Consider the following 15,911-nt stretch of genomic DNA (forward strand, 5'->3'; position numbering starts at 1 on the left):
TGAGAAATTTGTGTCAGGTATTATTTAGTCAACAAGTCGTACGATGTCATGGACGGCATTTATTTAAAGTCTCGAACCTTGTTCAAACTTCACACCGACCACCATGGGGGACTCAAAGTCCAAAAATGCCAGCGCAGCCAAGCCAGATGTCATCGTCATCTCTGAAGCTGGCCAAGAGGTCGACAAGCGGCTTGACCAGCACATGAGCTACGAGTTTGGGGGCCCCTTTGGCGTCGCCGCCATAATGACGGGCTTCCCGCTGCTAATGTACTATTTGTGGATATGCTTGTGGTTCTACGATGGCCACCTTGTGTACCCCACCGCGCTGGACGATGTCCAGCCATTCCTCGGGAGGATGTGGTCCCATGTTCAGGAGGTGCGTCACACCAAGACACTCTTTTTTTTTGCCTCCTATGTTTCCCAATAGGATGCCAACCCATCGCTGTATGCCTGGAAGGTCTACGGCGGGAACATGGTCTTCCAGCTTTTCCTGGCCTGGGTGATGCCTGGCCACATCCAAGAAGGGCTCCCTGTCCCGTCGCTGGGCTACAAGAAGCTCATCTACAACTGCAACGCCCTGGGCTGCTTTTACGCGACGCTCGCCACCGCTTTTACCCTCCACTATACCCACACCTTCCGCCTGACCGAAATACTCGACAACTTCGGCCACCTCATGTCCGTCGGGATGATCGTTGGGTTTGCGACTTCGTTTGGCATGTACTTCATTGGAGTTGCCACGGGCAATACCATTCGCATGTCTGGCAACTTCATCTACGATGTGTTCATGGGGGCCATTTTGAACCCCCGGCTAGGGCCCATCGACCTCAAAATGTGGGCAGAGGTCCGCGTGCCGTGGGTAATCGTCTTCTTCCTGTCAGTCTCTGGCGGCTGCAAGCAGTATGAGGAGTACGGCTATGTCACTCCGGTGAGCCTTACTTGCTACCAACTTTTTTTTAAAAAAAAATACTGATTCCACAAATAGAACATGGCCTTTATGATATTGGCGACTGGCCTCTACCTCAATGCTTGGTTGGTGCCTCTGCTTCTTTATCCTGTCAAGAAGAGCTAATCCACTCGTCAGTGCCAAAGGTGAAGAATGCATCCCCCAAACCTGGGATATGTACCACGAAAAGTCTGTTGCTCGCTCGCGGTCACATCGTCCGGTTGACTGATTCTTTCGCTTAGATGGGGTTTCATGGTCATCTTCTGGAACGCCGCAGGAGTTCCTTTCGTAAGCCTGCCTTCCGTTTCTGCAAAACCCCAGCTTATAATGGCGCTATAGTCATACATCTACTCGATCGTCTACATGGCGCGGCAAGATCCCTCCAAATACCGCTTCCCGACTCCCGTCTATGTGCTCATGTTCGGGACTCTCCTTACCGCCTATTTCATGTTGGTCCACTCCAATTGAAGAATACCCCCATCCTCTGACAAAGCGCCGCAGCTGGGACACCTCGATGTCGCAAAAGAGCAGATTCAAGATGCAGACTCAAGGGATTACCACATTCCGCAAGTCATTCCCGCAGCTACCGTGGTCCATTATCAAAAACCCCACCTACATCCAAACCGCTCATGGGTTCGTCGCAGCGTATTTCCGGCCGTCTGTTGCATATCGTTAATGCTCTGTTTTTTTTTTCTTATAGCAACCGCCTGTTGACGAGCGGGTGGTGGGCATACTCACGCAAGCCTGTTCGTATTCATCTTTTTCTGCATGGCGTTGTGCTAACCTACGGCGTAGAACTATGTCGCAGACTGGACAATGAGCTTCCTGTGGGGGGCCATCATTGGTACCAACAGCATTATACCCTACTTTTACTCCATGTTCTTCATCACCGTGCTCATCCATCGAGTCGGTCGTGATTTCGAGCGGTGCGCAATCAAGTACGGCAAGGACTGGGAGCGCTACTGCGAGGTCGTCAAGTGGAAGTTCATTCCGGGGGTATACTAAAGTAACGAGGATATAGTCTAATGCATGGCTCGTCTATGTGGGCATTTTGAGGCACGCTGTTTTGAGCCCGTCTAAGGGAAAACGTGAGCCACGGGCCACAGAGCAAAACAAGATTGCGTACCGCCACTCCATCTAGACACTTCGATGAGGAGATTGCGTTTGTTCTCCACCGCTGTGGCGGATCGCAGTTCATAGAGGGTGGCTAAGGGTTGGTTAGAGAGCGAGGAAAAGTACAAGAGAAAAGCACCTACAAAGATTAAACAAGAAGGGCTCGGCTACAACGACGCTTTCAGGCGACTCTTTCAATGCACGTTCCATAATAGCAATGCCCTATTCCTGTCAGTCAAGCTCGAGAGAAAAAAAAAGCAGACTCACCTCTTGTACTTTTCCCTGACTTAACAGCGCCACACAGCGGTTGTTGACGGCGACGAACCGTTCTGGGCCTTGCTGTAGGGCCGGTCCTTGGAGTATCTCGTTCACCTGCACCCAGTCGCCTTCCGCCGCGGCCATCAAAGCGGCATTCATCTCCACCATCGACTCTGGCGCGCCGGCAGCGGCAAGCTCGAAACGGGAGGCGGCCATGGCGAGGTTACCGCACTGGAGGTATATTCTCCCAACAGCAGAGTGTAAGGCGGGCGAGACAAGCGTGACATCGCCCTCTTGCTGTTCACATAATGGTTCCAGCAGCTTGGTCGCTGCAGCAAAGTCCTGACACGGGACATATCAGAGAGGCAGAAATAAAAGGAGACAAAAACACAGAGCACCTTCATCTCGACCAACTGCGAGGCAATGATCAAGCATACTCTTGCTCCGCGCTCCTTCCACATTGCGACGATTGTAGCATCACCCTTGGCTCTGCGGCATCGCATTTTGCATTTTCTCAGCAGGCCATATAACGCGTCGAGGTAGCCCATGTGATCTCCTGCCCAGTACCTCAGACGGGCATTCATAACCTCCAGCTCAAACGGCAGCACACGCTCAAACAGCCACTGCCGTGTTGTTGGAGGCTCGACGCCATTCAGGACCGTGAACAAATTGGTGCACTCGGCGGTCGTTTGGTTGTAGAGTCGTAACCTCGACAGCGACGATAGACGAAGGTACCACAGCTAGTTTCTTAGTGAGGAATGCATCTCAAGAAAAAAAAAATAGGCAGGACTCACTCCCAACACAAGCGAAAGGTCTTCCGGGTCGGCTGTCACGATCCTGTCGCGCGCCATCCTCGCCAGCGCACGCCAGCTATTCGACATCTGTGCCAATCAATGTTCATGGGTGTTGCTTATTATATCTTACACCACTCACTACAAGTGCGTGGAAGTCACTCCGCTGCCACTCCCCGGTGAGATCCCTCATCGGACGTTTCTCTGGAGGATGAATATATTTGTTGAGGAGTGTAGTCAACGGATCTGTCTATGGGACGCCCGATTAACTGTCAAACCAGCCACCACGTTAACAAGCTCGGCCGTACATTGGGAAGCGGGAGAAACATCGTCGGGATCACGAGGGCGGGAAGGTACAGCTCTGGCGCGTCCTCTTCGTCGCTGTCAGAGTCTGTAGGCGGTGGGGGATCGTCTTTGTTGAGATTGGGCGATAACAGCGGACTTGCGATTTGGTGCGGGGAAAGTGGAATTGGTGCAACGAGGGGAATTTGGATTTCCTGGACGGAACGTGACTCGGTCGGCGTAGCGCTCTCTTGCTCTTCGTCTGAATCGACAAGGAAAGGGTCGGGTGCCTCTGGCTCGACATATGGCTTTGTTGATTCGCTCACACCAAACACAGAGTCACTCTCCGTAACAGGCGTGGACGGGCCAGACATTGTCGAATTCGAGTCGGACGAGTGGCTTATGCTGGGCACGGGGGAAAGTGGGATAATGTCGATGACGAGGGGAGGAGGCAAGCAGCGAGGGTGAGTGTGACCAACGCGTTTGATCGCTCGCACGAGCTTTCCCAGCGATGCCTTGAACGGCAATTTGGCTGGAAAGAGTTGCATTGGAATTGAACTGTAAGGCTGTGGCCTGCTTCGAGGGTAGTGTGTTATCGGCATTGAGATTAAGCCCAACCAGCCCTCGCCAGCCTTTTAAATCTTGCCCATATGGTCTGGACGTCCGGGGCAAACCGGGTTCTCTTCTAGTCAAGACTCGTCTCGCCCTAGTAAGTACTAATAGTCTGACCTTAGCTTAATTTTCCATAGAAAGCGACAATATCGATACAAGAGGAAAATTCACATAAGTGCTGACTACATCGCCGCCTGTCTGTTCAGAATATAGTGACTCAAATCTTGCCATCCCCCACCAACACGGACCATCACCTTCTTGGTAACATCAGCCTTTCCAGGGCGGGTCAACGTCGTCAGTTTGCATGTTATCACTTTCCTGCTCAGCGCGTTTGAAAAGGCGTATTGTGCCTTCTGCTCCTCGCCTTCCTTCGGCAGTTTCTTGATCGGTGGGTCCACCCGCTCAACAAGCAAACCATGCGAAATGGCGTTCACAACAATGGCAACCTCAGCGTCCAAAGGATCACGAGGGTTGCCAGGCACGTATTCATGCAACGGTCCACTCTCGGTCGGCGTATACATGCCAGATCGTGATCCAGAACGAGATGGCGTTCGACTCGTTGATCCCTCTCGGAAACTTGAGGGTGGGAGTTTACCGGCGCTGCCCGGCAGTGATGGCCGAGCTGATGGCCGAGATGGAGTCCCAGGAAATATCGGTAGTTGTTGCACACGTGCACGAAGGGCAAACTCGGGAGTCTGAGCTCGTGCAGCATTACTTCTGAAGGTGCTATCATCGTTGTTGTACGACATGGAGGAAGAAGGTCGTGATGCGGAAGAAAGATGTAGGGTTGGGATTGGAATTAAGGAACGACTTGGTGGTCGCGGAGGATGTGCTGAGGGTGAGAGAGCTCGCTGGAAAGTAGTAGTTCGACCCTCATCGTCCCACCCGTCATCTGACATTGGTGGTGCAACAGAGGTAGATCGAGCTTTACTACTGGGGGCTGGAATGTGGCTAGGTGTCTTAGGTCTTGCACGTGGAGTCATAGGTATTCCAGGTGTGTGTGATCGAGAAGGAGTTTGCGGCCTCGAAGGTGTCTGTGCACGTGATGGCGCTTGTGACCGGGACGGTGGTCTATAATTCGGAAGTGGGGGATGGGAGGAGGGAAGAGGTGGTCGGGAAGAGGATTGTGTCGTTGACACTGATGAGGTAACGGGAGACCAGGGTCGAGAAGAGGCCATTGAAGTTCTCGAAAAACTTCGTCTGAAAACACCACCAATGGTAGACGAAATGTCGTTATACGTCCCTGTAGCTGACGGAGGGCGTTTGGGTGGAGTTGCCTTGACTGTTGCCATCCCACTGTCATCCACTTTAGTTGAACTATTCCAACCAGGTTTTGATGAGACTGTTCCATTGCGCGATTTCGAGTCAAGAATCTTGTTGCCGCGTGGAGATGAGTCTGGTGTTACGCTTTGTGTATGTCGATGCCCTGGTCGCTCAGGAGTTATAGGCGTAGGCGTAACGGAAGGGCGAATGCCAAAGATCGAAGTCCGGTGTCGAGCTTTGCTCTGCGTAGGCTCTGACGACGGCGCACGCAAAGTATTATTCTTGTTGATAGAGAGTGGGGTGACTGTACTGCCAGCGATTTTCCGTGCAAATTTCCTGAATGGTGAAATGGAGCGCGAAATAGTGCTAGCCGCACTGCCAGTCCTCGAAGGCGTATTAAGATGACCGTTGCGACCTGAACCCACTTCACTCGGAGTCTCTTCGCCAAGCAATAATCTGCGCGCTACGTCCATTTCAGCATCTGTCCTTGTTATTCGCTCCTTGAGACTTTTCCACCGTTGAGCAGATTCTGCATGTCTTCGCAACGTTTCTCCATTCTTGGTGACCCGGTCTCGGACGCCTTTGTCGATAATGGAGAGAACTTTGGAAGTCGCCGGCATGTAGTGCCTTGAATGCCAATGATCAGGCTCAAAACTCAAGCTTGATCATGAATGAACCTACTTTTTCTTCGCCTCAAAGGATTCAAGCAAGGAGGTGTACGTTTCAAAGGTAAGAGCCTTGTCACCAGATTGAGATGAGATGGAATGGGAGAGCGGGTCTTCGTAATGTTTATGGACCTGCCAAATGAACTCCTACCCACTAGTCACAAACTGAAAGTTCTGAAAGAGACTGGACACATACCTGGCAGCGATTGACGGCTTTCTCCAGACTAGACATCATCCCATCCGCTTGGTCCGTGACTGTTCTAAAGACGGTCAACCACTTGTCCTCCTTCAACTCCTCTCTTAGGACGTCACTTTCGTCTTGCACGGCCTCCCACTCAGCAACCAACGCAGAATGCTTGCGCAAAATGACCGCATTTGGGTCACTGTCTGGAGTTGTTGGTGTTTGCAATATTGGCTCCAGAGAATCGCTGATCAACTTCATTCCCTTTGAAACGGTCTCAATCCGCTCATCTAAGCTCATGAGGGATTGGTCGATGATGACGGTGGTGCCGGCATTGTCGCCAGAGGCTTGCGACTTGTGACGAAGCTCCTGAATCTCTATGCGAGAATGGTCAGACGAGATTGGATAGACATGTGGCACGTCTCCGCACCGAATATACGCGTCTGAATATCCGAAATGGTGTATGAGAGTTCCGTTATGTGGGTTGAGATGGCGAGAAGTCGCAAGTCTCTGAAGAATGGCCAGATATAATAGGTGAGAAAAGGCACGGAACGCGACGTACTCCTGGCTCTTTTGCTTTCCCTTTCTGGTGGATGGAGCAAGTTTTGTGGTTATTGTGAGGTTCTCTGGCCGGCTAGTCAGTAGACGGTAAAGACACGCAAGAAATTCTTACCCTCATCCTCCTGATGGAGCGACCGAGAAGATGACGAGGACATTGATGATGGAGATGGAGGGGACCGAAGGCTGGTTTGAGATGCGGAGAGAGCGAGGGTGGCCATATGGGAGAGAAAACAAGAAGGAGTGAGGTGGGCCAATTATTCGAATGTAATTGGGGGTGGGGGCAGACAAAGTTGTGGTACAAGGCTTGGAGAACTTCGCGTCAACTGGACTCCGGTCGTGAACTTGTGTCGTGAGGGTATATGGAGATGTCGAGGCCAGTACGACGCGACGATGTTCTGCTCGCCGTTGCAGGAGCGCGGGGTTTAGAGAGGGTGCAGGTGTGACGTGACGGTCACATTCGATAAGACCTCGTGTCCATTACTAGAAATACAAGTATAGTACTACGTGAATCGCTACAGTATCATAAAATCTCTTCACCAGAACGCGCACCAACCCGAGAAACATTGACACAAATTCTCCATGGCTGTGGCTTGTTGAATCAGTCTGTCCACCTGTTGCTTCACAGTCAAGATTGTGTGTGGGTCAAAATCCCGCCCAGTGAGCTTGTTTTGCACTCGATGGTAGACTGACAGGGCTTTGCTGTTAGTGACCTCCCGAGCAATAGGGTTGCCTGCTGCGTCTGTCCGAGACCATGTTAATGCAAAACCATGAAACCATTCGGCAAGTCGTACCGCTAAAGATAAGATTTTCATCGGCTTTCAACTTCCGTGTCGGCCCTTGTGGGTGGACAGCAACACGAGCGAGCTCGCTAACTCTTCTTGATTCCGATCCTTGAAGAAAGCCGTTGTCACACCAGATTATATCAGGAGACTGAAATGCGTACCCGTTCGCCGCATATCCGGACTAGGTTGTGTTAATCTCCAATTAACCAATGGGTCGTAAATGAAAGCCTCCAACACAGCCATCAGAGACTCTTTGTTGTCACGAAGAACTGCCATCGTAATTTCGCTGGAGATTCTGAAGCTGCCTTCGATGCCACTGACCTAGGATAAAGTCACGTTGCGTTCTAGGTGGATCAAGCGGAGACTGACCTCCATAGCATGTGTCAACATTCTTGTCAACCGGAACGGAATTTTTTCCGGGAATTTCTCCCGATGCATGGCAATTTCGAAACAGTCACCGAAATCTATCTGAATAACTTTGCCAGTTTTCCGCTCGATCAAGAGATTTGACGGATGACGATCACCGAGACCGAGGATATGCCCAGTCATACTGCTGACTGCAAGAGACCTAGTAAAGGTTGCGCGCCGGTCGAGCCAATGCTCCGAGTTGTTACTCTTGAGCCACAAAATTCGATAAAGGTCTTGACCAGTTGTGTTTTCCATAGCATACTCGAAGACCTCGATTTTCTGCAGTAATGGCAAGTTCTCGTAGTCAGGAGCCATCTGGATCATCATGCGGTATTCAATGTTGAGGACAACCTTGCGGGATTCCCGGTAGTCCCGAACAAGCACGTGGAGCGTGTCATTGTCTTGAACCCAGCCCAAGAGTCCAGCATTCGGGGCCAAGGGAATAACAGGATATCGTTGAATGTGTAGCCTTCGCTGGAAACTCTTCGTGTCAACCGATAGTAACGTATTGACGAGACTAAATAGTTGCATGACCCGCTCATCTTGGCGAAGATCTTCATGGCCTGTAGTACTCGTCGTTAGCAGAGGAGAACCGACGAAAGCATTTGAACCTTTGAGAACGTATTGATAATCCCGCCCATCACTACCAGTTAAGCACAACCGTCGGGGCCGCTGTTTAGATGCAATGACAGTCAATTTTGGACTGAAGCGTTGAATAGAGATGACTGGGTGACCACTGCGATAAGTTCCTGAAGGAGTCTAAGTCTGAGATCAAGATGATGAGGGAAGGGAATACCAGGAACAGCTAGCTCCAAATCGCGGGCTTCTAGCAGCCAAGGCGATACATATTGCAAGTCCAATGTCGAGAGTTGTGGTAGTTGTTTCTCAACTTTTTTGAACACCTGACGAGGTTGTCAATGAATCAGAAGGGTGATCAATACCAAAACTAACCGCATAATATATATCCCAGGCTTTATCCAGTTCGGATGAATCGCCGTACGTGCGGTATCGACGACATGCCTCCCGGGCCTCTCGCAACTCCCGCCCGAAAACTTGAGTAAACGAAGTTTCGCGAGCAGTTTCTGGACCTTTCTCCAGGAGGTCATGCAAAGGCTGTAGAACCGCGATCATCCCATCTGCATTCTTCTCAGTGAAGTATAGTCTGGATGCTTCCTCAAGTCCTTCGTGCCAACGTTCGTGCCACAATATCGCAACTCGGATCAACTCGGAGCTGACATATTCCGCCTGTGCGATGATGAATTCGCGATAAGAAGAGCTATGTTTAGACCTACTTGGTCGACAATAGCAGCGCTATGTTGCCTCATGGCATTCAAAATATCGTTTGCTGCGTTTTGGCGCGATTTGCTTGACGACTGCGACGCCACAACAAGGGGATAGACCAGTGCTTGGGGGTGGTTGCTCCCAACAGCAAGTAAGATTCGGTGTATGTCTTGTCGCACATTGGTATGGGGAGTCTGAATTCTGGCGATGATCTGGGGTGTGGTAAGCAGAATGAGGATATGGTAAGCACAACTCGCCTGTGGGATGACTTCCAGCCAAGTGTCAATCCCAACTTCCGAAAAACCTTTGTTCACCGCCAAACTGACATCCTGGTGTGCACCAAATTCAAACCACAGAGTCAGCAATCGAAGTGTGTCTTGCAGTGCCTGCGAATTCCGAAGCGAAATCGACCGGAAGAAACCTATGATCAGTTAACCCCAAGACTGTGAATAAAGATGCCTACGGACCAGTGATTGCTTGAACGGCATGGGCAGCGAGATCCTTTGATGGTAGTTCATTAGTGCGATCTTGACGGTCTTGACGGTGGCTTATGACATCGAAGTTGGCAAGAGCCCATGTATGCCAGGCTTTGTACCATTGGCCGTCGTAGTGTGTGGCATGTCGATAGGAGTTCAAGAGATCATCGTAGTATTGTTGCTGAGACACCCATCCTGGTCGTAATTCCGCTTGCCACTCTCCATGTTTATAATGACAACGCGCCAGCAGCCTGGATACAGCGGTGACTCGCGGTTGTTTTGCCGTTGCAACTCGGGGGTCAGTCTCGCTGCCCTTGTTTTCCAGCTCGAGGTCTTGAGTGAGATGGCCTATAAATTTTCGGAGGAAGCCAATAGTATTCTCTCGATCACCATTGGCCCACATAACTTTTAGTTGGGCATAGACAACTGCTGGAGGGACATTGATATTATGTCCAGTCGTATTCTACCGCTCGAGGTCAATTGGCTCCAAGCACTGAATATAAACGCACGAATGGGTGAAGTGAATCTATTGCTTTCTCTGCCAAGGCCATGCGATTTGTGGAACGGCACAGGTTAGCGAATTTAATCCACATGTCAGGTTCGGACTGCAGAGAAATTAATTCGTTGAGACACAAGAGCCCATGCGTTACCTCTGGATTGACGACGAGCGTCCGCACTTGTAAAATACGCTGCCAGACATCAACATCAGGCGTGCATCCCTTCAACCTGAATGATCAATGAATACTGGTCATTGAAGGGAACTTGACATCGCGTGCCTTTTCATCCACATGCGTCGCATTGAGCTCTGAAGGCTGGGTGAATCAGCTGCTTTTTTGTACTGGATTATTTCTTCAAGTTCGGAAAGAAGCTGCGCGCGGACCATGATGCTGCATGAAACGGTCAAAATTTTGCTCAAGGTGTTTGGTGGGACTCACTTATAGGATCTTCCATATCCGTCGCCAACAAATGCGGTCAGTTGGGGGTGGAGAAGATCTCGTGTCCTTGCGATGTGCTGCCAAGCTCGGGGGAAGTTATTCTGGTGCACGAACAGGATGGCTTTGAAGAAATGACGGTCTGGCGAGTCAGATTTCATGGTATTGATATAGGAATCCATCGCATCCCAGTCAGCGCGAGACCACGCAGCGGCTGCTGCCATTGGAGCAATCGCTATTTTGTGCTGAGCACTCGCAACATCCCAACACCGATTGACATGACTAGAGAGCTCGTCCCATTCGCCGAGAGCATGAAGACACTTCATACGGCCGATTTCCGACTCTATCGAAGGGTGATCTCCTGCGTTCTTGTTGTATGAGTCGAGAGCATTTTGCCATTGACCCAGCTTCTCGTACCACTCTTCGTTCTCTTGTATGTCATACTTGTTGTGGGCAACATCCACAAGTCCACTCGCAGCGTCGTGTAGTAGTAGTCTGGTGTTGATCGATATCAGAGACTCTAGGAGAGGGGCAGACTCCTCATTGAGGTACTGCTGCTCTTTGTAGTGTAGCGCCTTCGCATAAGCCTCATGGCGCACGGCATGGTCGCCCAAAGTTACGTTGTCGATAGGCAGGGGCTTGTCCTGGTGTTCCATGAATTCCGCAAGATCGAGGATGGAGTGAATAATTTCGGTGGGCGCAGCTCGCGACTCTAGAGCCATTTCGAGGGCATTAATAAGTTCATCTTGGGTTTGATCATAAAGCTCTGTCCAACATGACAAGAAGGCCGCATTAAAAAGCTCCTTTGCTAGAGGTGGGTGGGCATCAACTAAGCTCATACAGGCGCGTAGAGCGTGCGACGGAGACTCTTTCATGAATTCTAATCTCACCCGACGCATCCATTCTGTCCAATCGGAAGCCGAGAACACTCGAGAAACATCCCAAGCTTGGCGAAGATGCGTTTGGTTAATGACAAGTTTGTTTGCTTCAGCTGGCGCAGAAAATTCTGGGAGTCGCACATTTTCTTTCAGGCTAGCCAGGGGTGTTAATTTTCAAGGAATCTCTAGTTGTGTGTGTGTGTGTGTCACTTACATGGACTCTAGAATGTTATCTTCCTGCAGTCGCTCGCCATTGAGGAGTTTCGTGATCAAAGACTCGTAGCGGGGGTGGTTCATTTTCGTCCGAATAAGACTCTGCAACAAGTCAGAATCTTTTCACTCTTTCCAAATCAGTGACAAACTTGGTTGATCATGGGAACGAAGATAGCGAAATCCGAACCGAGTTGAATAACCAAGGAGCATAATGTCTCCATTACGGCCATGCGTAGCTCGTTGTTTGCCGTGTTAAAAACACGAATCAACGGGTGGATGATGCGGGAAGCATGATCAGAGAAATTAACATGTCTCGTCAGCCTATTGATAGTGTGGATTGCTTGTCTTCTCAATATCGTCGAACCATCCGTTCGCTCGTAAGTTTTGACAACGACAGGGATCACAAGATAGAGGTATTCCTCTAAAATCGACCCAAAAGTCTGAAGAGCATCAAAAATTTTGATCAGTGTTTGTGAGCGCTTCGGGGCTGTCTCATTCTCAAACGCGCGCATGAAGAGAGGAATCACTGTGGGCAACAGGGGCTTGAAATCCGCCGCCAACGCGTTCCCGAGTGCCTCGATGAGCGACACAAGTGGTAATTGAAGGGAAGCTATGTCCCAAAGTTCTTTCACCAGCCCAAACACGGTTACAGTGTGGTTGCGAACATGTTGTTTGACGATGCCAACGAGAATTGCTAGTTGCTGAAGATGAAACTCCTGTAAACGCGCCGGAGAGCTGCGGGTTACGGCGGCGAATGCGGGAATGACCTAGTTTACTGGTCAGCGTCGTTAAATTGAACGGGCTTGCCGTACTCTAGGTAGGAAAGCAACACATTTAAGGCCCTGTGTTTTGAATATCGACATGATGGCTTCAATGGCAGTGTGATGGTGGGTGTTGAGAGAAGGGTCTTTGAGAATTTCAAGCAGCGCGTTCATCACAACGGTTTGGAAGTAATCGTCCGAGGATGGAGACAGACTAGGCGTCACCAAGTTCACCGCAGTCATGGCTATCTCCGATGAATTTTCTGACGATCGGTTCTGATGAGGTCAGGTTGGTTTGCTTGGTTTGTTTGGACCTCCCACCTGTCGCGCGTATGGATCTAATGCACCAATAGTTCCCAATACCTTGAGGACTTCGCGCTGAACCATACCGCTCGTTGTCTCACTGCGCAGAATCCGGTTAAGCAATTGTAATAGTTCCGGATGCTCGAGGAGAGGATCAATGACATAACCCGTGCTGGCGCATACTTGACCCAAAGTGTGTAGAGCAGCATCACGCTTGATGAGAGACGGGTCACCGAGTTGTGCAATGATGACCTCCATAAGTTGTGGCACGTAGGGTAGTGCTTCCTCGCCCGCAACAACGGCTAGCTCGCCCAGACACATAGTTATACTCGCGGCAACGGTCGGGTTACTGTCGTTGGCCTTCAACATTAAGGTTGCCAGGATGGGTAACGCATATGGCTTCATGAAATTGTGGGTGACGTTGACGAGCATGGTCAGAAGAGCAGCACAGTCCTCCCGGTTCCGCCTGGAGCGAGTTTTAGCTTGCAAGTCATATTGTGACGAAAGTGGATTTGTACTTGGCCGTCGCGTATTCCAACTCAGTCAAGAGTTGAATCAATGTTTTACGCAGAGAAGGGACCACATAAGCCGGATTATTCTTTGCCATTCGCTGTTGTCCACGTGAGCAATGCAGATAGCAACCGTGGTTCATGGACGCACGCCGATGAGACGAACAGCGGCAGAACGGTTTTCATAAACTTCGTCGTTCAGGGCGATGAAAAGACAGCGGACGTTCTCCGCTTGAGCCTATCCGCGTATAAGTTGACGATTCTTTGGAAAGACCACGTTACCAAATGCTTATCGAATCCCTGGTGAAGTGACAGTAATACCACTTTCCGTATAGAGGCATCTGTGACAGGTTTGATGACATCATACGTTTTCCTGAAGACAGAATGTACCTGGATCGGCAATTGCCACAGTGAGAAGCTTGTTCAACACATCACTGATAACTTGAGTAGCATGGCTGCTCGACGAATAAAAGATGGGATCCCGAACGAAAAGACGACAGCATGTGATAGCGGCTTCCCGTCGAATATCTGCGTTGTCTTCTTCGAGGTAAGGCAGCGCGCAGCTGCGAACGAACTCGTTCAAAATGTGGCCTGCATCTCTAATTGGTTCATTTCCTTTAGTGTCAAGAAGGTGCCATACCGCTGAAATCGAATGTGCCCAAAGTACTGAGCGCCAGTCGTATTTGTCGAGGATCCTTGTCATTAGAGGTCTATCAACAATTAGACAGATAGAGCATGAGAAATTTTCACTGAAACCTCTGTTGCAGTGAGCGGTTGCTCAAGACTTTCCGACTTGCGCGCTGGAAGAGGTGCACCAACAGGTTTATAATGTTTTCCACTCAGAATCACGGAAAGAAGATCTAGCAGACGGTCTGTGATCGCACGTAAGCAATGGAGATTGCCACGATTCAAAACACACCTTGAATGAACTTCAAGAAAGGCGGAATGTTGGTGGACACAGCGACCAATGCATCCTTCAGACTTTCGCTCAATCCACATTTGAACATCAACTCGAGCACATCCGGGAGCCATTTATTTAGGGCGGGGCCAACCGCAGCCGCCAACATGGCGATACAATGGAAAATTGGAGTGTAGGTGTCTCCAAACCGCTTCCTGCAAAGCATTAAGTTGCGAGTCAAATTCTCCAAAGATCATACTTCGGCGCTTGCAAACCTTGCCTGTGACTCCCATCAGTAGGCGGTAGAGTAAGATAATGCAACAGACATGATACGATCCATCGTATTATCCAAGAAGGGCTTCATTTCACTTTTCACAACGCCCGCGGTATGACCAATCGCGATAAAAGCTAAAATTGATTATTGATTGCAGCTTCAGAGAGCCAAAAAAATGCAAGTCATACCATTAGCCCGGTCAACAGGTCTATCCAACACATCCAACAAATGGGCCATCGTCTTTTTAAGGTAAAGGTCGCTGAAGGTTTGTGTGTCATAAGATGCGAGCGATGGGATGATGGTCAGAACCAGCTTGCGAATGAGTGGGTCTCTGTCGGCGCGAAAGTGGAGGATTTTTTCCACAGCCGTTGTGAAAACATCTCTCATGAACTGGAGCAAGAATTAACACAGGCCGACAAGAACATTTAGCGGATTCATACCATGCCTCCGTGGATGAACAACGCGCGATAAGCCAAAAGCGAGGCATGAACAACTTCGGGCTGTCCTATGAGACATCCGTCTTCGGCATCCTTGAGGACTTGGTAGAGGTAAGGACTTGTGCGCTCGCGATCAATGACGATTTCAAGGCAGGCTGAAAGTAACTCTGCTGCCGCTTCTCGGACTACAAGCCGCTGGTCGCGCAAGGGTGCCAGGATGTTTTCGAAGACCATACCAATGTGAGCATAGAAGTATGTGGGACTGTTTATAGCAAGCTCCTTGAGGATAAGGACACCGGCATAACGAGGAGAGTCTTGTTGCTGAATAAGATTGATAGCAGCAGGCACTTGATGGTCCATGAAGGACTCGTTGAATGCACCTCCCGCCGAAGGCACATGACTGGTGGCGGTCTTGGAAGCTGCAAATACGATTTTTCCAAGAGTTTGAGACGCCAGTAACATCAAGTTAACGTCTGGGTCTGGTAGAAGGTGCTTGACATAATTGTAGAAGCGGTACAAGTTGCGTCGGGAGTCGAGCGTTTCTTCACCCTCTATCTCAAGAAGGTAGTCTGTTCAGTGAAAGATCAGAAAGGGTGGATAAGAAAAACCGCAACGCACTCATGGCTAACAATCCACCCAGCTTCCCTTCTGTATTCTGACGGTGCATTAGGTCAAATAGACCCTGATTAACCGTGTCCCAGACGGCACCTATGGGTTATAACGTTGAACAAAGCTCTGGGTAATATGTATGGCCACGAACCAGCAACGTCTGGGGATGATTCTGTCACTGCACTCAACACCTGGTTGCGAAGGTCATACGCGCTTTTAGCGCGAGTCTCTGGGTTGCTGCTTTGAAGGCCGTGGAATATGGCCGACAGTATTGTATCAGGGTCTGAATGGTCCCCCATGATGAATCCTGCACGTCGACCGAGTCGACGTTGAGCAGAAGTGACCGGCGGTGACACGCGTCACAGCGGAATTATTCCTATTTTATTTATTTACACATACAGTATTACATTAGAGTTTATTCTACCTCCATTGGGACGATATTATCGTCCTGTGCTTCGTTAGCATGCTGCTCAATGGTTCT

At 50.0% G+C, this 15,911-nt stretch overlaps 4 protein-coding genes across 4 annotated transcripts; 1 reads left to right on the forward strand and 3 right to left on the reverse strand.

The window, feature by feature from the left end:
- Positions 1 to 103: 103 nt before the first annotated feature.
- MIND_00356200 (uncharacterized protein) lies at positions 104 to 1,948 on the forward strand (the record flags this gene model as incomplete). Its single annotated transcript, XM_037360406.1, has 9 exons — positions 104 to 376; positions 428 to 925; positions 983 to 1,029; positions 1,082 to 1,132; positions 1,186 to 1,231; positions 1,283 to 1,392; positions 1,445 to 1,588; positions 1,644 to 1,689; positions 1,739 to 1,948. 9 exons carry the CDS (start codon positions 104 to 106, stop codon positions 1,946 to 1,948), a joined length of 1,425 nt encoding a protein of 474 aa, XP_037223291.1.
- Positions 1,949 to 1,981: 33 nt separating this feature from the next.
- On the reverse strand, positions 1,982 to 3,989 carry MIND_00356300 (Tetratricopeptide repeat protein 15-like; the record flags this gene model as incomplete). Its single annotated transcript, XM_037360407.1, has 8 exons — positions 1,982 to 2,019; positions 2,070 to 2,150; positions 2,200 to 2,278; positions 2,324 to 2,656; positions 2,713 to 3,054; positions 3,109 to 3,195; positions 3,248 to 3,355; positions 3,414 to 3,989. The coding sequence occupies 8 exons, from the start codon at positions 3,987 to 3,989 to the stop codon at positions 1,982 to 1,984; spliced, it is 1,644 nt and encodes a 547-aa protein (XP_037223292.1).
- Positions 3,990 to 4,181: 192 nt separating this feature from the next.
- On the reverse strand, positions 4,182 to 6,887 carry MIND_00356400 (GAR domain-containing protein; the record flags this gene model as incomplete). Its single annotated transcript, XM_037360408.1, has 6 exons — positions 4,182 to 5,889; positions 5,944 to 6,074; positions 6,124 to 6,485; positions 6,539 to 6,618; positions 6,671 to 6,734; positions 6,782 to 6,887. 6 exons carry the CDS (start codon positions 6,885 to 6,887, stop codon positions 4,182 to 4,184), a joined length of 2,451 nt encoding a protein of 816 aa, XP_037223293.1.
- A 315-nt stretch (positions 6,888 to 7,202) lies between these two features.
- On the reverse strand, positions 7,203 to 15,768 carry MIND_00356500 (Serine/threonine-protein kinase TOR; the record flags this gene model as incomplete). The annotated part of the gene is made up of 30 exons (XM_037360409.1): positions 15,582 to 15,768; positions 15,440 to 15,529; positions 14,825 to 15,390; positions 14,573 to 14,774; positions 14,437 to 14,518; positions 14,370 to 14,390; positions 14,132 to 14,325; positions 13,969 to 14,084; positions 13,853 to 13,922; positions 13,603 to 13,803; positions 13,495 to 13,553; positions 13,364 to 13,450; positions 13,222 to 13,313; positions 12,722 to 13,169; positions 12,452 to 12,676; positions 11,789 to 12,406; positions 11,641 to 11,741; positions 10,552 to 11,580; positions 10,384 to 10,503; positions 10,267 to 10,342; positions 10,126 to 10,221; positions 9,608 to 10,079; positions 9,152 to 9,561; positions 8,811 to 9,104; positions 8,656 to 8,761; positions 8,471 to 8,608; positions 7,821 to 8,422; positions 7,613 to 7,772; positions 7,461 to 7,559; positions 7,203 to 7,408 (listed from the first exon to the last, which is right to left on the reverse strand). The coding sequence occupies exons 1-30, from the start codon at positions 15,727 to 15,729 to the stop codon at positions 7,203 to 7,205; spliced, it is 7,128 nt and encodes a 2,375-aa protein (XP_037223294.1). The 5' UTR covers positions 15,730 to 15,768.
- Positions 15,769 to 15,911: the final 143 nt, after the last annotated feature.

This window comes from Mycena indigotica (genome assembly GCF_014461135.1).
Source record: "Mycena indigotica strain 171206Taipei chromosome Unknown Mind.scaff0003, whole genome shotgun sequence".
In the NCBI taxonomy this organism is placed as follows: Eukaryota; Fungi; Basidiomycota; class Agaricomycetes; order Agaricales; family Mycenaceae; genus Mycena; species Mycena indigotica.